The sequence below is a fragment of the Nyctereutes procyonoides genome, unplaced genomic scaffold (genome assembly GCF_905146905.1).
Source record: "Nyctereutes procyonoides isolate TBG_1078 unplaced genomic scaffold, NYPRO_anot_genome, whole genome shotgun sequence".
Classification (NCBI taxonomy): Eukaryota; Metazoa; Chordata; class Mammalia; order Carnivora; family Canidae; genus Nyctereutes; species Nyctereutes procyonoides.
In genome coordinates, this window is record NW_026575143.1 from 3537808 (window position 1) to 3563680 (window position 25873).

The 25873-nt window shown below is 40.7% G+C and overlaps 1 protein-coding gene across 5 annotated transcripts in view; it reads left to right on the plus strand.

The window, feature by feature from the left end:
• The first annotated feature begins 235 nt into the window (after positions 1-235).
• NRP1 (neuropilin 1) overlaps positions 236-25873 on the plus strand; it is a 136820-nt gene continuing 111182 nt past the window's right edge. For 2 of the 5 annotated variants that reach the window (XM_055308646.1, XM_055308649.1), the window contains exons 1-2: positions 470-1035; positions 4455-4629. In XM_055308646.1, coding sequence (XP_055164621.1) covers positions 963-1035; positions 4455-4629 — 248 coding nt within the window. In that variant the 5' untranslated portion in view covers positions 470-962. Of the gene's footprint in view, positions 367-469; positions 1036-4454; positions 4630-25873 lie in introns of those variants that run through there. The other 3 variants (XM_055308648.1, XM_055308650.1, XM_055308647.1) reach the window with 2 other exon arrangements.

Consider the following 25873-nt stretch of genomic DNA (forward strand, 5'->3'; position numbering starts at 1 on the left):
GGGCGGGACCCCGGAGAGAGACGCCGCGGGCGAGCTGCCGTCCCCCCGGGCCCCGGGCGAGCACAGCCGCTGGCGCAGACCTCGACGCCTCCTCTCCACACGCGCGCGCACACACAAGCACACACACACACACACACAAGCACACACACACGCGCGCACACACACACACACACAAGCACACACACAAGCACACACAAGCACACACACACACACACACACACACAGCACACACACACACACGCGCGCACGCCCGGGCGCAGGCTCCCAACGCCTCCCTTCCCGCGGGGATCCTTCAGGGCCTCCGGGACAGACGGACAGAAGGACGGGAGCAGCACACGGAGGGAAACTTGTTCCTCCCAGTCTCCTGTCAGGCAGTTACTGGCGAGCCCGCGCCGGCAGAGGGGAGGGAGGAGGCGGGGGGAAGGGCGGGGGGGGGGACGGAGAGGCAGGGAGGCGGGGGTGCAGTGGCTGAAACTCCTGTCTCCCGCTCCTCTGCTCATTGCTCGCTCCTCTCCCTCGCGCAGACACCCCGGACCTCCCCTGGGCGCCAGCTCCTCGGCTCCAACCGGTCCAGAAACAAGCTTTTTTTTTTTCTTTCTGGAAATTGGCTTTGGTGTGTTTCCCTACCTCCCTTCTCCTCCCCGTCGTGCTCCCCCCCCCTTTTTTTTTTTTTTTTTTGAGACATGGCCCGGGCAGTGGCTCCTGGAAGAGGAACAAGTGTGGGAAAAGAGAGAGGAAACCGGAGCTAAATGACAGGATGCAGGCGACTTGAGACACAAAAAGAGAAGCATTTCTGGCGGATCAAGGCACTGCCTCGCTGCTCCCTTTTCTCCAAGGCGGACTGAGGCGCTTAGGGCGCGAGGCGGGGCTGCGGCTCTCCGGACTGCTGAGGTTGCCCCTTCGCTCCGTCTTCCCCGCACGGCCTCTGCCCCGGTGCGCGCCCGGGCCCCGGCGGAGGGAGAATGGAGACGGGGCCGCCGCTCCTGTGCGCCGCGCTGGCCGTGGCCGTCGCCCTGGCCGGCGCTTTCCGCAACGGTAAGTGGCGGGCGGAGGCGCGCGCGGGCGCTGCGCCCGGGCTCCCGGCGGGGCTGCGGGCTCCGGCCCCGCGGCGCTGTTCCCCCCGCGGCCGCGGGAGAGCCGCCGGGCCGCCGCCGTCCGGGCCGCGGAAACTTCGGTCCAGGGAGGGGAACAGAGAAATCAGATCCCTCGGGGTCGGGCAGGGAGACTCCGAGGCCGCCGCCTCCCTCCCGGACTCGGCTGTTCGGTGACGGGGCTTCTCCTACCTCGGCTCCGAGGCAGAGCTGCTACCCTCCCGGATCAGCACGACAATCATCTCAGTAATGTTTCCTCCCCAAGGCAATTAGAGGAGACTCCCTTTCAAAGATTTGATGGCTGCTGGAAGTCAAGGAGCACTTCACCGGGAGAACTTCCTGGGTCTTTTGCAGCTCTTCGACGCGACACCGTGTCCTCTGCTGGGTGCCTGCGGGAGGCAGCGGGTTTCTGATTGTGGGGACTCCCTCCCTCGCCTTTGCAAATCGCCCCTAATCTGTCTGAAGTATGAATGAAAGTTCCACACTGTCAATAAAGGAATCTGATATATACAGTGTAAGACGCCAGGATTTCTGAAAATCCCTAACCTAGCAGCTTCCACTTAGCTTTTAAAACCACTCAAGACTACTAGGCTATAAACAGTATCCCTTAGCCTAAATAATGTGTTTGAAAACGTGATCTGGCTGTAGGCATGTTTAACTTACACTTTAAAGTAGGTGAAGGCGAGGGTAGGGAATGATCTTAACGGTAAGTCTTCAGCAATTATCAACTAATTATCAAATATTTACTTTTGGCCGGCTTAGATTTCAATCAAAGTAATTAGAAGAAAAGAACACCCACTACTTACTGTGCTATATTGTTTTAATAAGCGACCACAAGTGGGAGGGGTTCCTACCAAGAGGAATTTAAATCAGGCCTTTATGATGGAAGTTAATCTCTGTAATATGCTTTTTGGAGGTTTTGTGACTGAAGCAATAGATTTCCCCTAACAGCTACCAAGCAGCGTTCTAAAAGATATGCTTAGGAGGCAGCGCGCGTGTGCACACAACTGTGAATGTGGAGTTCGATTCATTAATGAACCTGAGCTGGTGGCATCTTGGTACGATCTGGCAAGGGATGAAATAACATTCTCCTCCGATTGAAAGAGGTCAAGTGGTTAGGCTTTAGAAGTTATAGTAACCCAACCTCTGCCCTCTACAACTCCAGAGATTAAACCCGTAGTAGAGATGTACACAAGATAGATCTGAGACCTAATGCAAATAGCTTCCAGACTGTAGGTAGTGAACTCCACATATATGTGTGTGTATATGAATGTATACAAACGTGAATATATATGAAATATATTTTTAGATTTTCTTAGCAGAAATCTGGAAAATGCTGAGAACCTGAGCCTCAGTCTGTGAGCTTGACTGGTTAAAACCATGTTGCTCTGCTCGCAGTGACCAGAGCCAGTAAATGCCTCTGTAACACAGCAGACCTCTTAAAGCCATGTCCACCTCCTTGCAGTACCAGTGTCTGCTAAATTAATTCATTAACCTTATTTAGGTCTAATGGTCCAGAGTCATTAGAAATTGCTCTTTCTTAATCAACTGTTAGAGAGATTTAACAGAGCCAGGGAGTCTAGCAGTCCACATTATCTTATTACACTGTCACTTTCTCAGAAGTCACAGATTAAAGAGCTCTGGTGTGGTACCAAGTCCACCTAAATGTCTTCTGAAGTGACTCTGTGGAGTGACTGGAAGCAGTGCTGTTTTATTTCACTCCTCTAACGGATGCCAGACACTGCCATGATGTTTGTATAGAGCTGGAGGAGACTTAATGAGATGGGGTCACTTTCCAAGTTTTCTGCACATTTAAAATAATGGAAGAGCCTCTGTGGAATCACGTAACAGAGTCCAGTATGATCATTAGTTGAGATTCCAAACTCCAGTTGCAACATTTCTTCTTGGCAAAGCCTTAAGCTTTTAAAAGCCCAGGCAAAGGAAACCAGCATAAGGGTACCCCCAGTCTAGGAAGCATGGTCAGAAACATCCAGCAATTGAGAAAAACAATATGATTTATATTGTCTTCTTTTTAATTTATGGGAAATGATTTCTGTAATGCATGTAGCTTTATGCATTTTTGATGTGCACTTCATCTTTCATTTCCATTTGACCTGGTTTTCCTGTAATAAAATTCTGTAGATTTATAAATTCATGCTGAGAGCAAAGAATGCCATTCTCTTTCCACGGGGAATCTATTAGATGCAATATTAAAATCTATATATACCATTACTGAAAATTTGTGATTGATAGGCTTATATATTTCACTGCTTTCATACCTATTCCTCTTACATAGTTTATGCACCAAATTTTTATTGCTTAAAATTAAGCATCAATAAATGTGGCAGCATTTCAGGCTGAGACTCTCCAGCATGAAATCCATAATAAAAAGTGACAATGAGAATCTACACTGAACAATAAAGCAGCCCAGTGACTGGTTTATTTGACTCTCAATGAACCACTTCACCTTTTGAGTTTTTTAAAATGAACGCTCAAAACTAGCTAGCTCACCTTTTCCAGAATGTGAGATGGTGGCTTACCGTATGGGATACCCAGACCTCAGTGTGGTGGGGTTTGGGTTTGTTTCCCCCCCCCCCCAACATCTAGGTAATCAGAATAAATACTGTGTGGCTATTTTTTTTTTATCTGCCCAGTTGCTTTGATCTGGTCTCTGAGACTGAACAACTTTACTTGGAGCAGTAGAGCAGAATTATTTCTGCTTCACCAAATACACTTGGTTCTCTGTTGATCAAGATCTCCAGAGCAGAGATAACTCAAAATCACTTAGATTTATGGGCAGATAAAACAACAACACAAAAGGTTTGGCTCTAAGCCAATCCAAGTCTTGGATAACAATCCCAACTGATCAATGACATAGACCAGGCTTATCATCAAAAAGCCACACAAAGGGTCGAATAGCTCCTTTTAGTCACCTTCCACTCAGAACTTGCTACTTAATGCGATTACACTTCTTGGGGGATAATTACGTCTAGCAGAAGCTCCCTGGGGACCATGTTAACATCCATTGAGAAGATTTAATGTTTTTAATGCTAGAAGACCTTTTTCTTGGGAAGGAACTTTGTGAGGGATAAGGGTGGAGTCCTCTCAGATCTCAGTCTACTTTTCTTCTGGGCTAACCCTTCCTAGGATCAAAGAGTGTTTCTTGGAGTGTGTGTGTGTGTGTGTGTGTGTGTGTGTGTGTATGGGGGGGGTGTTGCCATCAACGCCCCCTGGAGGACCTGTGGGGACCTCTTGGGGTTCCTCCTAAAAAGTTCTGGAATAATAACCAGTAATTTATATGTAAAGCTAGAAACTGAAGTGGTTGTCAGGGAAAGCTTTCCTGAAATGTTATTTTTATTACAGATAAGTGCGGCGATACGATAAAAATTGAAAGCCCTGGGTACCTCACGTCTCCTGGTTATCCTCATTCTTATCATCCAAGTGAAAAATGTGAATGGCTGATTCAGGCACCGGACCCATACCAGAGAATTATGATCAACTTCAACCCTCACTTTGATTTGGAGGACAGAGACTGCAAGTAAGTGAGAAAGTATTTGAACAGGGCCCCACACCACCATCTAGTGGTCATGGATGTCTAAGGGGGGAAGTCTTGAGTGTACAGTATGAGATATAAATAGATCCAGAAGGGATTCCAATCTAGGCCAGATCGTATGTCAATGGTATGGAAATTAAATTATGTTAAGTGATTTCTGAGTTCCCCAAACTAGGAATATTATGCTTAAATATATAATCTCTCATATTCTTCTTCCTGTTACCACTTTTGGTTTCAGAACCCTTTTGTTAAGAAATGTGTACATTTCTTCATTTTTCTTTTTTTCCCTGAAAAGGGGAAGAACTAGAAGCCCACACTTTCACTTGAGTTTTTATTAAATATTATGGGTTACCAGCATGTATAGTATTAACAGATGGTGAGGTTGGATATTTTTTTAACAAATCTGTGACGCATTTTGTGATTTAAGTACTGTATCTTACTGAGTTTGAAGTGACAAAAGCAAATTGCCATTGAATAAAAATGAGGCATATAGCATAAGTTGGATGAGGGGCTTTGCAATAGATTAATGATTGAAAGTCTCTTATGGAAAATGCAAAAAATAATTGTTGATTCACAGTGTATGCAATGGGACTCAAATATAAATTGGTATTTCATCCATCTGCTTTAGTCTTGCTAACTCCTTCTATTGTTAAGTAACTAAGCATCAATTTATGCCAGATTTCATTATTATGAAAACATTCTAACTATAGAGACAGTCTAAATTATATTTCCTCACTTTATATAAAATAACTAGTTGTGTAGGTTTTGCTTTGCACGGTGTGGAAAATGTGTTTCAACTTTGCAGGCTGCAGTCCACTCAGATCCAGGTTTGCTCCTCTCTCTGGACACCCAGCAGACCACCTGTCTCTGTCTTGTCCACATTACCCCATTCTGCCAGCCTGCACATGATATATTCTCCAGACACTTGAACCTGAATATCTATCTTTAATGAAATTTGGACATAGAAATAGTTTTAGCAAAGGAAAACAATCTACTTAAATCTCAGTTCACAAGTGTTTCTCAGGGACTGATATGTTTTCCCAAATTTTAAAATGGGTCAGTTTAATATAATTATAGGCTACAATTTCGATTGGACATAGACATTATTGTGCAGGCATATTCATGATTAAAAAGGTCCTATTTGCAAACACATAGGCTTTATAGGGAAGAACAGAATAATATGAAAATATTCCCACCTGTAGGAGGTCCTTAACAAAATGTTAAGTTGGTGAGATAAAACTAGTTTCATGGGCAAGGAAATGAGGTCATCTGATTAATTCAACATTCTGGTGCCTAGAGAATTAGCATACATTCATTGATCAATTTCCAAATGATCAGCATACACTACAGTGTAATAAAATTATGCCGATTCCAATTTAATCCTTGTTCAGTGCTTCAGGGCATTTTATTGACTTCTTAATCTTGTATGAAAGTTATCATGAATAGTGTTCCAGTGACTGCTAGGAAACAGGGACTTTTGTTGTTGTTTTTGCCGATATTCTGTTATGGTGGCTTTACAATGTCAAATCACCTAGACAACCTAGAGATTTGTTTATTTTATTTTATTTTATTTTATTTTATTTTATTTTATTTTATTTTATTTTATTTATTTTGCTTTTTGACAATACTTAAACTGCTCTCAGAGATGTTTTTAAGAAACCCAACATTAAACATACTCAAGTAATAATATTATTCACCAAAATAAGGTGCCATTACATTTCAGTAAACTCATGTATGCTAAATCCTGATCTGAGTGTCATGACCATGTCTGTATAATATAATAGCTTTAAAAAAATCACAATAATCAGTAGTCACTGGCAGTGGTTTGCTGGTCAATGTTGAATGACTGGATCTTAGAAGGAGATGGGTCAAGTCCTCATTCCTAATCTTTACCCATTTCTGTAGTGTAAATGTTCCCACCATGACCAGTTTCAAAATATCCATGTGATGTCACTGTACACAGACTTGTGTATTTGTGTACTCCTCAAGAAACATGTGTGATGGGTTCTTGTGAGCTGGTGCAAGCCAGTGCCAGCTCCAGCACATAACCAGAGTAGAAGTGTATGAATGGGAAGCCAGTCCAGAGAATTAATGTGTGTTAAGTGCTTAGAACAGTGTCTGGCACACGGGAAGTCTTCAATAACTATTTGTGTATCATGATATGAGGTAGAGTATAGTGGCATTGGAAATTTCTCAGTTTTCTTTTTTTTTTTTTTAACATTTTGAGGTCTTTTTTTTTTTTTTTAAACTTCATTTATTTGAGAGAGAGAGCAAGCAAGCGCTCATGGGTGAGGGGGCAGGGCAGGGTGGGGACAGAGGTGGAGAGAGAGCATCCCAAGCTGACTCCAGGTGGAGTGTGAGGTGGGGCCCAATCCCAGGATCCTGTGATCATGACCCAGGCAGAAATCCAGTCCAGTGCGTAACTGGCTGAGCCGCCCAAGTACCTTGCAGTTTTCCTTTTTAGAAATGACAAGACAAAGGGTAATTCTTATTTATAGGAAGAGACCATTTTAGTGATATCAGCATGGTTCTCAAGAAACTGACATGGTTCAGAGGATTGTTTCTGTCATTCTGCTGGTGAGACTTTTTTAAGGTGACAGAGTGAAGTGGTTTCTTAACAACTGTAGTAACTGATACTTTGTTCTCTGTAAAGGTGCCATCTCCTGGCCAGCCTTAAAAGGCTGATAGATTTAACCTGATGTAGTCAATGGAGATTAGGGCATAGAAAATATCTTCCTGCCCTGTTTGGAAGTGTTGCCACCTGATTGTTTTTTATCAATGAAAACTCCAAAAATGATAGAGGAAGAGCAACCGGAGACATTGCTTTCCCAGTCTTTCCAGCCTTGGCCTGGTCACTGTTGAAGGTTGCAGTTGACATTCTACAAATGTGGCATAATTCCTACAATCTTTTGTGAAGGCTGCAAGAAGAATCCACAGCTTTAATTTAAAGTTAAAATTTCCTACAAAAAATAGAAAATACTGATAACCCTTGGAAGAACAAATTCATAGACTTCAGAATTTTACATTGAATGTGCAAAAGCATAGTTTTGTTTTATGTTTTTAGGTTTTTCTTTTATTTTAGTGGGTTTGTTTTTTTTGGGGGGGTTGCCTTTTTAAAAAATTTATATTGGGCTACTTTCAAAAAAGGAATTTGAGCTAATGCAAAATTAGATACAGTGTACCACATTCAACTAGCTCACAAGCTTTTAGTTATCATTCCTCTTGAGATCAAGCTGATTGTCTTATTTGAGATATTTAATATCTCTCCTGGTTTCAGCTACATTGTATGTCTAATAGCAATAAAAAGTGCTTGCTTTACCCTTGTCATTAGGTTATTAGTAAAATAAAATAGGGTAGTAGATATGAAAACCCTTTGAAAAGGTGAAAGCTTCCCTCAAAAGAAGTTATCATCATTATTATGATATCTCTAACAACTTGGTGGTGGTTAGAACATTCAGAAATATGAAATAAATTTATGCCAAACTAAAAATATAGATCCAATAATAGGATGATTCACATAAAATATACCTAGCAATTTCTCTTGAAACTGTCTAGCATTTGTACAGTCAACTTCCACCATGTCAAAGCTTAAGAAATCAATTCCTTAGTACATCTGCTTGAGAAACATCCTTAAGGGACACCTGGGTGGCTCAGCGGTTGAGTGTCTTCCTTTAGCCCAGGACGTGATCCTGGAGTCCCCAAGATTGCATTCCACATCGGGCTTCCTACATGAAGCCTGCTTCTCCCTCTGCCATGTCTCTGCCTCTCTGTGTGTGTGTCTCTCATGAATAAATAAATAAAATCTTAAAAAAAAAAAGAAACATCCTTAAAACCCCAGTAAACAAATGTTTTTGTACAGTGTAGGAATGGATAAGTAATTAAATAGACGAAGTCTGGTAGGAAAAATATTTTTATTTAAATTCATATTGTTTATTTATAATTAAAAACTATTTCATAGTTTTAACAATACAATAAAATGTACACAGTTACAACCTTTCACGTGAAGAGCACCAAGGACTCCGTATAAGCTATGAACCTAACATTACAAAAAGTTTTTAGAGTGAATATCAAGGGGCATTATTTCCTTAGGGAAAATGAATTTTCAGGTTGTGTCTGATAATTTAAAAAATACAGCAATCTATGTTTCAGGGCCTATTATGAGTCAGGTTTCTTGACAAATAGGCATCAAAAACATAGCATTATAACTCCCTGAATTCTTTTATTGAACAAAGCATGATATCAATCAATCAATCAAGCAGTAGAAGATCTATCTGTGGGCTAACATTGTGTGAGGATGTGTAGAAATACCGTCTGGTTTTATTGTTATGTTGATAAAAGGTGGCTAGAGAATGTTCTGAAGGAGGAAAAAGATGTGGAGAGAATGCACCAGCAAAATCCTCCAGGCTTGTGAAGTGTCAAAGCACAGTTACAAGCAGAAAAGAAAGAAAAAAAGCAACCTTTTGAGTGTTTTTCAGAAAGCAGTGTTCATTGTGCACTGTAAATGGTTTTCTGCATTTACATTGAACTGGTTAGATCTTACTCAACGATAGTTTCTTTGGTGGTAAAGCAGACATCTTGAATCTCATAAAACTTTATATCTGCATAATAAACAAGAATGTCATTGATACAGTAGTTAGAATTTATGGAACTTTTCCCATTTCCCAGCAATGCAAACTATCAGCATGATAATTTATAATGGGTTGTGACAAATACTGCTGAGCAAAGAGGTGTGTGATTACATTCAGATCAGATGTCCTCATCTGGGGAGCAATAAAAATCTCACAGACATTGGGTTAAAAACATTAAGAAAATGAATGGTGGAGCTCCAGAAAGAGTCTAAAAAGGTGGTAGCACTGGAGGGAGAAAGCTCAGTAGTGGTCTTCTTGCTTACCCGTTCCTGACTCCAGTGCCTGAATTGTCAATGCTGTTTTGTAGGATTTCACCAAGACTCAGGCTAATGTGGCTCAGATGCTTTTCTATGACTTAGATGTGTAATCCCTTCTTAGTGTAACCAAAATAGGTATTTTTTTCCTCATTGAATGCAATCAAAGGGAGATTTCACTTTTGTAACTTCATATGAAGTTTAATTGCAAGGAAATTTTAACCAAAAAGAGATGATATTCAAGTTTTGGAATTTTGTTGGAATAAATCACACAGTTTTGGAATTTTGTTGGAATAAATCACACATCGTTTCTTAAATGCTACCTTTAAAATTACCGAAGTTATTACAAACTTTGAAACACTGGTCATTTCATTTATTTTCATAGACTATAAACTCACTGAATGAAAACTAATCTTCCATTAGTTTCCCAGATCTGATCATTTCCACAGATTTAATGATGCAGTGGTCACTTGGTCATTTATTAGCAACTTGGGGAATGTCATTTCCGTTTTTGGTTTCCCTGAGTACTATTTTTCGTTTCGAACCTTTCTCTTTTTACTTTGCTCAGCATGGGTTTTTTCATCCATTCTGATTTGTTTTAAATGCTGCATTAAAATATTATTTACCTTGATTGGTGAATATTTGGCTTTTTGTATCTGAGGCAAGTGCCTTTCTCTAGTCCCAGTCTTATATGTTCGAGTATCTCTTAGACCAAAACAAAGTGTTTTATGGAAAACAATGAGGATTTGAAGCCAAAATATTTCTCCATTTTCTGTATTAAATATAGAAGTATGTGTACTTTTAATTAAAGCACAATATGCATGTAGAAAAAACCACACAGTGTAAAGTTGGATAAAATTTTGCAAGGTGAGCACAACCACATAACCAACCAATCCAGAATAAACATTTCCAGCTTCCTATGAAGAATCCCCTCTGCCTATGTCTCTGCCTCTCTCTCTCTCTGTCTCTCATAAATAAATAGAATCTTAAAAAAAAAAAAAAAAAGGAATCCCGCTTATGTTCAGGTAGCCTTTGGCTTCAAGGATGACTATTGTTCTAACTTGTATGATTCCATTCTTATAAATTTCAAAATGAAACTATAGTCTTAGAAATCTGTAGGCACAATCCTTTGAATGTGGTAAGACTCTTTGGAATAGAGATAGAACAATGCATACTGTTCACTTTCTTAAAAACAAAAAACAAAAAACAAAAGAAGAACAGTCATACTGAAGTGTATTCTAATGTTTTTTCTTGATTGCTGTAGAAATATCTTGTGTTTTTTACATATACTATGTATATGGGTATGTTAAAATATGCACAAAATTTTCAACTAGAGCTTGCTTTCAATGTAAGGCAAATACAGAAAAATCTTCCCTTACTTTATTTTTTAGTTTTTCATTGTTGGTTTTCATCTCAAGTAACTTCCCAACACAAGCAGTGTGAAAAGCATCACCACCAGGCTCAATTCAATTAAAAAACTTTTGAGTGGATAAGAATAAACCCTTCTTAGAACAACTGCTGGCCAATGTTGTTGTTACCACCTGCAGCATCCTTGGTTACTACTCAGGCAGATAATTATCTACTTTCTTCCTTTCATTTTTTTCCCTATTAGCACTGATTTAATTTGAACAAAACTCCATGTGTTTAATAAAATTAATGTTCTTTATTATTTTTTACTGTAAGCAATCACATTTGCTCATAATGAATTTTGAGTATTACGAGGTTGTTATGTGTTAGGCTTTTCTGTAATTTGAAAGAAGCAACCTTTATGAGAAGCTAAAAGAGAAGGTTAGTTGAAATCTTATCAAATTGAATCAACATGTGCGTGGCATTTCCAAGCAGATTTCACTTGGGGAGCAGACACTTAAAAATTGATCCAAGTGAGACATATGCCTTCAGCCGGCATGCATATTCTCAGCTCCTTTTTTTTTTTCCAGCATAAAACTTGATACTTGCGTGCATGCTGACATACTCCGGCAGAAGCACACACACACAAACACATATGTGCATGTGTGTGTGTGCTTGTAAAGGAGGCTACAAAATAAACTTAACTAATTGCCGTTGTAGTATTCATCAAGGCTGATCATTAAGCCCGAAGAAGAACAAGAGACAAGATTAGTGTTCAGATCAGGTTCCAAATGCCTCCTAATTGGGTGTTTGTAATCAATCCTGATTGTTGGAGTCAGTGACTTGGCAAACCGTAGCACCTCAAAAAAAGATCTTTCCTGCTCTTCTGTAGTTGATGGAACTGCATCTAGTATCTAGGTCAGTTGGGATGGCATGAGGTCAGGAGAACTCTCAGATTGGCTATGAAGCATGCCAAACACATTATGCTGGCTTATGGCTCAAATCACTTAGTCTTTGCAGTTAGCTTAGCAATTGAACCTCATTCGGAACTCTACTGAGTTCTGCAGAAGGGTGGAGAGGAAGAGTAATCTTTTGGCTTCTTTCCACTCAATTGCTTTGTAACTTAATTTTTCTCCTGATCAAGCCTAGGTCTGTATTGTACATATCTTATATCTTATTCAGTCACCATGTTGTGTTCTCCTTTAATCTGAGTAGCCAATAGAATGTTTAGGAAGGAATGGTCATGGCTGGTTCTTCCTGTTGGGTCCTCACTCTATGCCCACCATGGCACTCCCTAAGCACTCTGTGCACACGAGCTCACTCAATTTCCCTGTCATCCCCATTTTACAGATGGCAGGACCAAGGTTTAGAAAAGTTAGATTAACTGAGCCTAAACTCTCAGCTGCTATACCAAATATCTTTCCACCTCTGTGAGTATGGGGCTTGGGATATGCGCTTTTGAAGGAGGAAGTTCTTATGAAGCGTTGCCAGCTCATCTGGGATTCAAACAGCTGTTTTTTTCTATGAAATACCTCACAAAACTTTAAATATAAACCAACTCCTTTTGAGGAAGGACTTAATTTTTAAACTCTCGGTTCAGATTTGGTAAGAACTGCTAAAAAACGTGCACAGAAACTTCCAACCAATTGGTGATTTTCCACTCAGCAGAAACTTGCATGAACTTGGGGATGAAATCCTGGTGGAAAATATCTAAATTCCAGTTCCTAAATTTCAGTCCCTTCTGTTGATGGAGTTTGAAAGCACAAAGCACATACAAACACAGTATTTACTTAAAGCCTGATAACCAGGCATCACAAAGGTTCGATTTACACAATTGGTTCAAGGGATGCATGAGATCCCAGCTGCGTGCAGTGCTTCCTTACAGATCCAGAAATCAGAAAGCCGCCTTGTCTTCCAAGCATTGTCCATTTACTTAATCTCAGGCAAATGTCTGCAAAGTTTTGCTCTCCCGAATCTCCCCTATTTGTAAAATTTTGATACTAATATTTGCCCTGGCGACTCTGTAAGGGTTAAAAAGGGAGAATGTTTGCTCAGGCACTGAATTCCTGTGAGAAACAGAGTGTTTTTTGAGAAGAAACAGATGCTCCAGAGTATTTTGTTTTTATCTGGTCAGATACTTGTATAATCAGCCGGCCAGGTTGGAGGCGATGGCTTGTTGCTTCTGTGAGTGACTGGCATGTCATGGAGAGAGCAGCAGTCCCAGGCTGAAAGAGGATGCTAAATGTCTCCTTATTTAAGTTCTTAAATTTCTTTAGAACAGCCAGAGGTGGCAAAGGCCAGTCAATATATTCACGAGTACAACTTCTTGCCCGACTCTCCAACCAACAGATGTTATGAGCAGGGAAGATATTGTGTAAAATATAAGCAATCGCTGAAATGGTGAGGAAAAAAATAAAACGTGGTCAAAACCTTAGTCCTCAAGAGATAGTTTTTTAAAAATTAAAAGTACTACATTCCCAAACCTAAAGAAATGTGTTCGATGTGAAGAAAATAAAGGACACAAAGCCCCACAAGCTTGGAGCTTGACTTTCTCTTCTTTGAGGTGGTATTGGTTTAGATGGAGCAACACCTGGCAAATAGATCGCTCTTTGACCTTTTATCTTGGTTCAGACCTGCTGTCTGTTCTTGAATAACTTGGGAAAGTAAGCATTTATTTGTAACGCAGTTGGCCACAAAAAAGATTAAAATATATGAAAATAATTTCTGGATCAATCCTCTGTTGGAAAAAATGGCAGCCAGTAGATGTGACAAATCTTCATGAACTCAACAGTGAGACTTTACTGGGCATGCAGCCCTCTCCTACCCCCCACCTGTCCAGCCTCCTCCTTCTAACTGTACAGGTAAGGGTTAGTCTCTCCCCATTCGGTGGTCAACTCTGTGAAGGGCGACACCTTGTCTAACTTATATCTTTGCTCTCTACAGCCCCCACAATGCTTGGCACATAGCAGGCACTAATTCATGGAACTCCACAGCTGACAGGTATATCGAAATTGAAACAGAGGGGAAGAAAACAGTGTTGCCCTGAGTAGAGTCTCTGGTTCACGTTCATGGGAGGCAGTCTGGAGGAGAGAATAGCAAACTTCAGTGAAGGGAAAGCACAAGAGGCAATTGTGATGACTACTCAAGGGTGTGGTGTGTTGGTCTGAGCTCCAGTCTTTCGAAAACACTGGACAGTGAGCACTTCCTGGACACAGAGGAGGTGGCCACAGTTTCGCGTTCTCGGAATCTGTCCAGGTTGCATCCTCCTCCATCCCCACCCTCCTGGTCAGAGGCGTCGGACCTGGAGCTTTGGAGCTGGGGTTCACAGGCACACAGGCCACCCTGCACAGTCTGGGGAGCGACAGAGTGGGAGGGACAGGCTCCCCCACCCGCATAGCCTGCTGTTCTTCCACTGTGTGTGTTTCATACGCAGGTGAGCCCTGGCTCCACTGGAGCCAGAATGTCACCAATATTGCCCGGGCAGCTTCTTCCCTTCTACAAGGAGTAGGGAACAATTTTTCTTCAAAAGTTATTGACCCTGGGCCGAGGGAAGAGTGGGGTTTTAGCACTGATTGGATTTTCCTTTTTTTAAGATTTTATTTGAGAGAGAGTGAAAGAGAGTACACGTGGAAGGGAGAGGCAGAGGCAGAGGGAGAAGCAGGCTTCCCGCTGAACAGGGAGCCCATGTGGGACTCAATCCCAGGACCCTGGGATCAAGACCAGAGCTGAAGGTAGACACTTCACCACTGAGCCACCCAAGCATCCCCTTTCCTGTTTTTTTTTTTTTTTTTTAAGGAAAACATTTTACATTTTCCTTATCCTTTATGCCACTGCTGATTTCTTTGTCCCTGAGTAATTGTTAGGTGATTCTGGTTCAGTCCTTCAAGACACATCCTCCTTCTTCAGCTGTTCTAGCCTCATACCTGGTGTGTGTGTTAGTTCATTAATGCGAGTTGGGGATTTCTGACTGTCAGGGGAACGATGTTAGCAGCTCCCGTGAAAAGTGTTCTGGTGAGGATCAGGGGCGTGATTATAATCCCACGGCCTCCCTTCATTCCCATCTCCAAGGCAGGAGTCAGGGCCGGCTCCCAGTCTGCGGATGGCTTGGCTATGGTGCTGTGCGGCCGTGGCTTTGACCGTGTCCACCAGAGCAGCCTCTGCCAGACCCCCACAGCCCAGACACAGCCTCGATTCATTTTTTTCCTTCTCTTTCTACAGAAAAAATGGGCCTTCCTTCCTCTATCTCAGTGACACAGTGTGGATGACATAATGAAGGTGGAAGTATCTTATGAATACAAGAGAAATACATTAAATAAAGCCCAGGTATTACTATAACAGGAAGTGCATCCGTGAGTTTTGTTCCTTAAAATAAGTTCAGACTGTAAACAATAACGTCTGCATCCTCAGGAGGAGGCACTTATAAATATTTCAAAAGCACTGCACATGTCCGCAGTAGAGATCATATCTCATGCTCAGCATGTATTTGGCAAACAAGAGTTTCTGAATGTTCATATAATAAGTTGCCTTGATAAGTGGGTTATAATTGCAGTTTTCTAAAACTCTGGGTGGGTGGAGTTTCTGGAAAAATCCCACAGAAGATGCTATCTCAATGTCACAAATTTGACAATAGCATTAATGGCTTTAAGAAATCATAATTTTCTTAAGAGTGCCTGAGGGCTTATAAATATATTCAGCACATCCAGATGGTAAACCAGTCCATACTTCATGTAAGGCAGGAGCCAGGGTCATGGTGGCTATCACAGGATGCCGGTTCTTTTCAATCAGTTAACCAAAACTCTGCCGTTACATTCATGTGCGAGAGAGAGGAAGTTAGGTGGTTTTTGTGTTGTAAATTCATAGAGAAAAGCAACTAGGAAGATACATGTTTTTAAATTGATGGTCCATCCCCTTGCATCCATGTCTCTCCCCTTCTGGTGGCCCCAGGTCTTTCCCCCATTTCTGGTTCTGACAGATTTCCCGCTAGTGGGGAGGGTCTCAGTGCCTCTGATGAAAAGCCACTTCATCCAGCAGAAGGGGTTTGCTTTCCTTCTTGTGGGATCATTGTGGGCCTCCTAGGGTCAAATAGATTTTGTAGAACTTTCCTATTCATAAGTAAAAGAAGTCCTCCTGGGAACTTATTACCCTTCCAACAAATATTTCATCTCTCTCTGTCTTCCCTGTTACTGCCACAGGTGCTGAAAGGAGTGTCTACACTCTGTTGCTCTGCCTTCACACTTAACTCTTTTCAGCATCATTCCTGTCCCTTCTAGTTGACTGAAACTGCTTCCTTAAATGTTCCATTCCAATTACTGGTTTAATGCCCAGACCATTGGCTTTACTTTGACCATGATTTTCTTCACCCTTTGCACAACCTTAAACATGATTGACTACTCACTACACATTGGAGCTTTCTGCTTCTCTGCATGTCATCATACTGCACCATCTTGGATTCCTCCCTACCTCTCTTTTTGGACTTCCTCTCTTTCCTCTAACAATAAAAGACAGACATTGGCCAAGGTTCTGCCTATGCTCTGAATGTCTTCTCCCTGAATTGCCTTATTGATCTTAGCCACGCAGCTCAGATAATACCCACATTTCTGTCCAGCCCTACATTTGACCTAAGCACTGGACTCAAACTTCCAAATCCCTTTAGGACAATGGTGACTGCCTGAGTGGTAGACTCTTGCCACAGATGAAAAATCCAGTGTTGCACAACCCCAGCCTTTTCTTTCTCTTATTGCTTCCTTCCTTCCTGTGTATCCAAATCTGACACACTGGAATGTCTCCCACTTCCTGCACCCCCGGGTGCAGTTTAAAAACCTCTAAGTTACAAGTACTACAATACCCTTCATGTCTATCTTTTCTCTTCCATTTCTACTGCTAGCACTCAAATCCTAACACTTTTTAACCCATTCTCAGTGCTATTGCATTAGCCTCATCAAGGAACTTTTCTCTGTTCCTCCTCTTTGCTTAGAAACCTTGAGCTTCCCATTCCCTACCCTGCTTCTGTTTCTCAGTCTTCCACAATGTGACTTCCTTCTGGCCCTCTAGTCTATCTCCTCTGGTTCTCCTATGTATTCTTCAAAAAAAAAATATTTCTTTATTCATGCCTCTCTTCACAGAGAGAGGCAGAGACACAGGCAGAGGGAGAAGCAGGCTCCTTGTGAAGAGCCCGATGCAGGACTCAATCCTAGGACCCCGGGATCACGCCCTGAGCCAAAGGCACACATTCAACCACTGAGCCACCCGGGTGCCCCTCTTCTATGTATTCTTGCCAAAATATTTTTGTGGTTCCTTAGACTCAGGCCTGCTTTCTCACCCCAAGCCTATTCATAGGATGTTTTCTTTACAAATGTGGGAAGGGTAAACACCCTTCACATACCTTGCGTCCTTGTCAAAATGTTACATACCATCCTAGTTCCATCTGAAATGCTTCCTTCATAAAGAGATTTCTAGTAACCAATGACCAATTAAATGTGGTCTCTCTTTCCCTGTCCTCCAACACCCCCACCCCAAGAAGTGTGTTTCTATAGCATTTGTGTTCTTTAAAATATTCGGTACTGTCATAATGTCATAATCTGATATTTCTGTGACTCTTGACTCAACTATTTCATAAGATGCTCAAGAACAGAGAAGGATATTGTTTTCCACCACTTGCAGAGCCCAGCATAGTGTTTTGCCTGTAGTAAGTGCTTAATTAACATTTCTGAATTGAATTGGCTAACTGACGTCCAACCAAGTCTTCTCCAGTGTGTTCACCTAGCACGGAAGAGCCAGGTCAGCTTCTTAGGAAAAGCTCTCAATCAGACTATTAGATGCACACTAACACTTCTCATTTACATGGTAAGCCCATTATTTTCCTGGGTAGTGGAATCAATTACATTTTTCCTCTAAAAATCTCTATTTAAAAAAAAAACACGTAGATTTCTACATGTGAAGAGCATTAGCTAAATTTCAATGAATAGGCAGAGATAGTGCTTGATTGAAAGCTTTCTCTGTCTCACACTCATCTCCACAATCTGTTTTGGAGTTAGAGACGTAACATGTACTAACAATATGGGTCTATGTCCTGATGGCTGAGTTCTGACATCCTCACAACTCTCGGGACTTTGTGACACTACTCTGGAAACTTTGTCCATTGTATATTTATATCTGGGCTCATGGCCAAACCACCTTTATGTAAATTTAGCACAAATACTTTAGAGCCTCTTCCATTCCAGCTGGCAACCCCAATACGTGCACATGTTAACTTTGCAGGGGGCTTGCTGGGGAAGTTGTCTAAAGTGAGGTGCTCCATGAGAGAAGTCAACACAGGATGCATCCTGTGCAGAATGGTGTAAATTTGTTAACCCATATTGCCAGATAAATGCCAAGCCCCAAGTCTTGGTGCAACTACGTGAAGATACTACTCTGGGAGGTGCTCAACTGAGCTAGCCCTGAGACTCCTGCTGTGAGGGCAATTTCTAAAATGGACATGAAGGGGTTCTAGTTGTTCTTCTGGCTCACACCATACCAGCGTTTCCTACATGTTTCTTAAAGCTGCGTGTCGAGATGGGCCAGTGTCAACCCAAGAGGAAGAGACAAAGATATGGCAGGGGCATGGCTACACCTAAAATAGTGAGGCACCCTGGTCACCACATCTCACTTTTGTATTTCTCACTACCTTATACTGAGTTCTGGGATACTTCCAAATGTTTCTGTTCTCGGTCTAGTCTAGAAACCCATACCCCCATTCTCCCATCTCCAGGTGGTATGCAACCAGAGAATAGAATGACTTAGATGATAAACTCTTGCATTTCCATGGGGGTAAGTAGAAGATGAGCTGAGGCAGAGGCAGAAATAATGTCTGATCGTGCCTTTATTGTATTCTATTTTGGGCCAGCCCTGTGTTGGCCATGTTCATCGTTCCCTTGGGAAACTTGCTTAGCTAATACTGTGGCCTTTGTGTGTGATGCCTATAGGATCCCACCATTATCCTGAATTCTAGAAGGGACTCAGCCTTTATAGAGCTGTGGGCTCCAGTATCTCATCTTTCCGGGCCTACATATTCTCATCTGTGAAATGAGAGAGGGAGAGAGAGGTTCTGTGCTTTCAGCCCTTTTGCCTCTAATGTAACAGGATTCTCTGTGCAGGGGAATCCTGTTGCTATAAGAGCATATTCCAAATATGTCTTTTCTGACAATTTGGCCGGGCCCTGATGCCTGGTCCTTCCTTTGTCTTTGACAAGACCTCTCACACCTTTTCTCTTTTGCCCATCTTAGCTTTCAGCTACCCCAGCTCAGTCCAGACTCTCCTTGCCTTTTGCAAAACAGCCTCTCCCCTCTCCCTTCTCCTTACCCCTTTTCTTTTTGACTCTTTGATGTCAGTTTTCTACCCCTACATTTATCAGACATTTTATTATTTTTTTGTAAAGATTTTATTTATTCATGAGAGACACACACACACACAGAGGCAGAGACAGGCAGAGGGAGAAGCAGGCTCCACGCAGGGAGCCTGATGTGGGACTTGATCCCGGTACTCCAGGATCATGCCCTGGGCTCAACCGCTGAGCCACCCAGGTTTCCCTATCAGACATTTTAGATTCTAGTTGGGTAACTTTTATTCCAGGGAATTGGTCATTTTCCCACCTTGACCTCCATCTTCCCGGTTAAGAGGAGATTGTTTTAACTAATCAGTTATTTGGAAGAAATGGGGATGTGGTCCTCAGAAATGCCCATTTCTTGTTCTGCTGTCACTGAATATGTTCTTTGCAGCAGTGGAAATTGTGTGTGGGAATGAGAGGTTTATTCTGGCAACTCGATGGGCCACAGGCAGAATTCCAGGTATAATTTAACTGCAATTGATAACCTAAGTGTTAATTGAAACTCGGATTTGATCACTAACACAGAAGTAGCTCTACCTTGCCTTTTCTGTTCAATGTAGCTTATTAAAATTAGATTGTAAAAAGTAGAAATTACATCAGAAAAAATACAAAAGAATGACAACAGTGATTTTGTTAATGAATCCCACCTCACTCTTTATGTCTCAAAGGCAGCGTAAACTATGTAATAAGCTATGCATCTATTTGTAAAACAGTCTCAAATTAAGGAGCTTATTCAGATGCCATTGTAAAAATAATTTTCTGAAATTGTGGTCTATCAACAGAAGATAAGATGGCACTTTGTTGTCGCCTGCTGAGGCCCATTATGAATATTCTATTTCAGAAGCAAATCACACTGTAAATACAATGTTCAGATTCATTTATTTCCACAATAGCATTTTTGCAAAGGTGCAATTTCATAATTTGACTTAGCATTGATAGCACATCATCATTTCGAAGCTCTTTATAACCACTGGTTAATTCACACATCCTTGGGAAATTGTTTATTTGTACCAGATCTATTTTAAAGTGAAATCACCAAAAGGTATAAAGATAAAGAAATTTGCCAAAGGCTAAACAGGAACAGAGATGTGATTAAAATGTGCTGTCCTACCTGTGTCTTTTCCTTAGCACACCTGACGAGGCCCTTCTGAACATGCAAGTGTTCCCAGTAAAAACTAAGAGCTCTGTTAATGATTCTATTACAGTCAGGAAACTTGGTTTAAAACAATAAATCCAAGTCATTCAAGATGCAAATGCAACCAGGACCTGAAATGAACATTAATTGTACTTTTCTTCTCTGTTGGGTCCTCCTGAGCCATATTTTTATTAAAGCAAGTGATCAATGGTAGATTCATGCTAAAGTTATTTAGCTAATTCCCAGCATCAACTGGAAAATGTCTAGTATTTCTAAATGCCTCGGTAAAAAAAGAACATGAACTATCAACCCTCATTATTTTTGTAACTACATTTTTCCTAGAACCAACCTTGAGATTTAGGCTATTTGTGTTTTTTATCAACGTTGTTTTATTTATTTTATTTTTTTTCAACGTTGTTTTAGAGCTTTGTGTAGGTATTGATTATACGGGCCCTGAGACTGATAATGAAGATGAATTCACTGTTCAACATCCATCACAATGTATACTTAAAAAAATACATGGTAATAAGTTCAGAACTTATAAACTCGGAAGTTTAGATAAATTCAGGCACTTTCCAAAACATTGTTTATTTGGACACCAAAACTCTTCCTCAACTGTTGCCTGTTACTTCATTCAGTTGTCCATTCATTTGTTCATTCAACAAGTGTTTATTGACCACAGAGTATGTGCCAGTTACTGTTTTGTGATAGCGCCATGAACACAACAGACACCATCTCCTGCCTTCATGGTACTTATATTCCAGAAAGACGATGATAAACAAGGGAGAGCTGTTTATTGGGAGCTGTGCCTTTCCAGCATGATCCTCATTATCCTCACCTGCAGTTCCAAGACAGGCCCAGTCTCTCTGGGACCTGGCTCTCACTCCAAATAAGATGCATATAAAAACATCTGGCTGAGGCAATTGTTGGTTGAGCATCATATTTGTTCCTGGTTGCAGAGGCTTTCTACTTTTAACCTCTGCTGGAGTTCCAGACCCTCTATGATTCAACCATCACCCACAACTCTTACTTCCCAAGGTCATGCAATCTCCAGCCCTACATACTTGACCATTGCATGCCAACTCTCCACACCTGGCACTGGCTAGCACGATCTCCCTTCAGGTCTTGGCTCCTTTGCCTTTAATCATGGATCCCAGTCCATCCGGTTTTACTTTTTAGCAGGCCCTGAGTGACAGAGCTCAGGAAGCAGTGAACATGGACAGAGTAAAGGTATAGCTTCCAAAGCTTCAGGATGGCTTAGGGTTGCTTTAAAATATATGTTTGCCAGAGCTGGCTCAGCAGGGCTGTTGGGCATATGGCCTCTGGGTGATTCATATATATAGGAATCTCTCAATGGGGAACAAGCACAGTCAGCTCTCATGTTTTAGAGTTGATTTATAGTCTTAGCAATCATTTTACTGGCTCTTCAAGTGGCACAAATTAAATGGAAGACAGAAGGAAACTACAGGAAATCTTTTCTGCTTCATATTCCTAGTATAAAAATAATAATTCTTTAACAAAAGTATTTATGACTAAATAAATGAGCATCATGCTTTATTTCACCATTCCATCTTCTCGACTCTTTCCACCAAAGGCCCCCATACACTTCCTGACCATAGCCAGTGGCCACAGAAACAGAAAGGAAGACATATCCTTAAGGAGACGTGGGCAGAACTTGACCAGTGATTGGATTTGAGGGAGAGGGAGGCTGGCTATTAGTGACTCTTAGTGTTCGTACCCTCAGGCCTGAGAAAAACAAAAAACAAAAAACAAAAAACAAAACAAAAGTACCGGCAACATAACTAGTAAGAAACCAAGACAGTAGGTCCCATTGTGGAATTTTGAGATGTTTTTGAAATACACACACCATGTTCTATTGCTTTCAAAGTAAGGTGATGATATTCAATGGTGACAAAAATGGGTTTGACCACTTCATCTTGAGGGAAGAAGGAAAACTAGAATTAACTTACTAAACCTGTTACGTAGTTCTAAGTAGGATGGCAAATATATATAGTATGGATTAGCAGGGGCTTTCTCTAGTATGGTTGAGAAAACTGCTTGGAAAGGAGAAGCACAGTACACTGCAGTGCCTCCCATGGGCTTGAAGAGAGGTGGTAGCACAAGGGCTACAAATCTCCATCTTTAATCGGTATGCAGAAGGGCGTCTTTTGAAAACAGGCTAACCACAGAATAGTAGAAAAGAGTTTTATTTAGAACATTTTTGTTGATTAAATTCAACAATTGCCCAATGACAATTTGTGGATTAATTAGTTTTAAAAATAGTCTAATGTATGCATTCTATAGAGGCAATTTTTAAAACTCCAGACTTGCAAATACTGTAAAAATATATATTATCATTTTTGTAGTTCTAAGTAAAGATTTGCTCTGTGGTTTGGCAAACCCTACTATCTCTTTTACACAATAGGCCTTTTATGGAGACATGTACACCACACTGAGGTTGCCTATGTATGGTGGGATCGTGCTGCATACTTTTCCTTTGAATAAATATTTGAAACAAAAAAAGACACAAGAAAATAAGTCACCCACAATCCTACCACTCAAAGATACACTATCTTCTTTTTGTATGTCTTTTTTTAGCCTTTTCTCTTTGCATCTAGAAATATGCATATATTTAAAAAATGAGATGATTCTCTATAGAGACTTTTTATCCTACAATTTTCTCTTAAAATTATACTTTACGTATTATATTAGGCCCTTAAATAATTTTAAAAATGTTTTATAAATCACACTACCTTTCCAAAATAATTATTTTTATCAAACTGCCTAGGACATTTATTTTCGATTACTCAAAATTATGAGTAATAACAATAATGATGAGATGATATCTCTATGCATATCTTTTTGTATCTTTGAGAATTCCAGATTTCCAGAAGTATAATTTCTGAACTGAACAATAAGGACAGTATTAAGACTCTTGACACAAATTGCCAGTTTATGTGAGAGGGTAATCCTCAGGGATGGGGAAGTTGGTGACATTTACTTTAAAAACCGCATCTACATTTTCAAAGAAATTGATATTTTTATGACATAAATTGATATTTTAAATCAGGAATTGGCACACTTTCTGAAAAGGATAAGATAGTAAATATTAGGCTTTGCTGACAAGATGGTCTCAATTTGAGCTTCTCAACTCCTCCATATAGCCTGAAAGCCCTAGACAAGTAAATGAATGAGCACGACTATGTTTCAATAAAACTTTATTTACAAAGCCAGGCAGTCAGACAGATTTGGTGTACAGGCCAGTTTGCCAACCCCTGTCTTAAATGAAAATTCTTCCATTCTGTAAAAACATCTAAGTTTGTCACCAGTGAGATTTGGGAGCAATGCCTTGCAGTGTTTTCTTTATAAAGATTGGAGCTTGTAGGATTGTGAATCCCAACTATAGTTTAGGGAAGGAAGTAAATTTGCTTTTGTTGCAGGGAAATGTGGAAACTAAGCAAGGAAGCTATGAATCAGCCCGTTTTCTTAACGTATGTAGAGTAAAAGAGAAGTCTATACAGTTAGGTTTCTGTTTGCCTCTTTTAGGCAGCTGTAGCTCTGCCCCGTATCTTTTCTTACTTTCTTGAGAAATTCACTCTAACACCCAACAGAAGTAGCAACATCTACGTATACAAACTAATTTCAGTCAATATTGATTCAATCAAGGGCTCTATCACTCATTAATACCAGCATTACAGCACAATTCCTAGGATAACAAAACTGATGTTGGAAGAAAAAAAAAATCTTATAAGAAATAACTTTGTTCTCATGAAACCTGCCATACAGGGGATATTTTTCCCAGATGTTAAGCGTACAATTGTTTTTCCTTAGGTGACCCTGTATGGAGCACCTAAAAGACTACCTTTGACAAAGGTGTAAAACAAAGGAAGTAAACCAAGTGCAATCTAAATAATGCTATTTTGTCATAGATAATTAGCAATTATCTCTCAAGGAAATTAGCAAACTGTCCAAGGGAATAATATATGTTTTATCAGTCTTTATGGCAAAATAGAGGATGAAGATAATTGCTTTCAGGAACTGTTGGATCTTACACAGATGTGCACGTACACACACACACACATGCACACACGCACACCCTTCTGACCTCAAGAATGCACAAGCAGCTGCCTTGGTAAACACCACATCTGAGTCCAGCAGTAGTTTTATGCTCATTGTTTCTGTCTCTTTTATTTATGCTAGAGAAACAATGTGAGCTAGATGCAGACAGCTCTCTGCCAATAATAGAAGTGTGTTTGCTGGCGAGCCAAAGCAAATAACAAAGAATTGGAAAAAAATGGATTTGACCCTAGCAAATTAATATAAACAATAACTTCCCTGCATGCGCCCCCCCCACACACACTGTATATGTATAACAGCTATAGTTACAATTTTGTTGAGAAATTTTTTTTTTTACTAAAAGACCCCGAATTTAGCAGATACTAAGCTTTGAGGCCTAATATACAGTTTTTAAAATGTGTAGACGTCATGTACACATAGACTGCTTGGCAGCTAGACAAGGAGGTATACACAGATTTATATTCTGACTCTTGTTTTATGGATGAAGAAACTGGAGTTTTGACAGTGAGTGACTTGCTCAGTGAGTGGGTCTGTGGTACAAATGTATTTCTCCTGATGCTCAGAACAATGATCTCCTCACCCATTCACCCTTCCTTTCTAGCTATGTTGCTTTCCCTATTTGTTGTTTGTTCCAAGTAGTGTTCATGATTGTTGTTTGGGGATACATGATCTCCTTTTAGCTAGTCCTTCAAGGGTTGAGAACTTATTACGTGTCATCTTGTAAGTGTAGAACTGGGACCAGTGGGTAGAATAATTACAGTCCTAATACACCCTAAAAAACCTTCTAACTTTCATAAATTATGACTTTCTAGGAATGTAGGTTCAATCTTGAGCTATTTTAACTTACAAGGTTTGTATATTTTAAAAAGTGGTTTTAGTACATTATATATGTTTGTACAAATGCAATTCAGTACTTTATTATAATAGTTGTTACATGACAGCAAACCTACAGAGTTATCAGCGAGGTCACCCTAAATTGTTGATTCCACTACTACTGTGTGCTGTGGATTGGACCACAGTAATGCCGCAGAGAGCTCACTCGTACCCAGGGAGAACACACCATCAAGATGCACAGTTCTATAGCAAATCGCTCTTTAATTACAAAGAATTGATTTGAATCTTTACATTACCTTAAATCAATGTGGTTACATGGATGCTTTTGCCTTTTTTGGCTTTCATTGCTTAGACTCAAAGTATATAGTTTTCTACTTGCTTTCTACTCCAGCGAGGGACTGTCTCATAAAGGAGTGAGCTCCCCTTACCCCAGAAGCTTTCAAGCAGTGGCCCAATGCCATCTATGAGGAGTGCCATGCACTTCTGAAAGGTTTATACCTAGACTACAAATAAATGGAGATGAGTAGATTGAGTGCCAACTCCACAGCCATTGGTTTAGATGGAGTCATTTTCATTTCATTCGCCAGAGCAT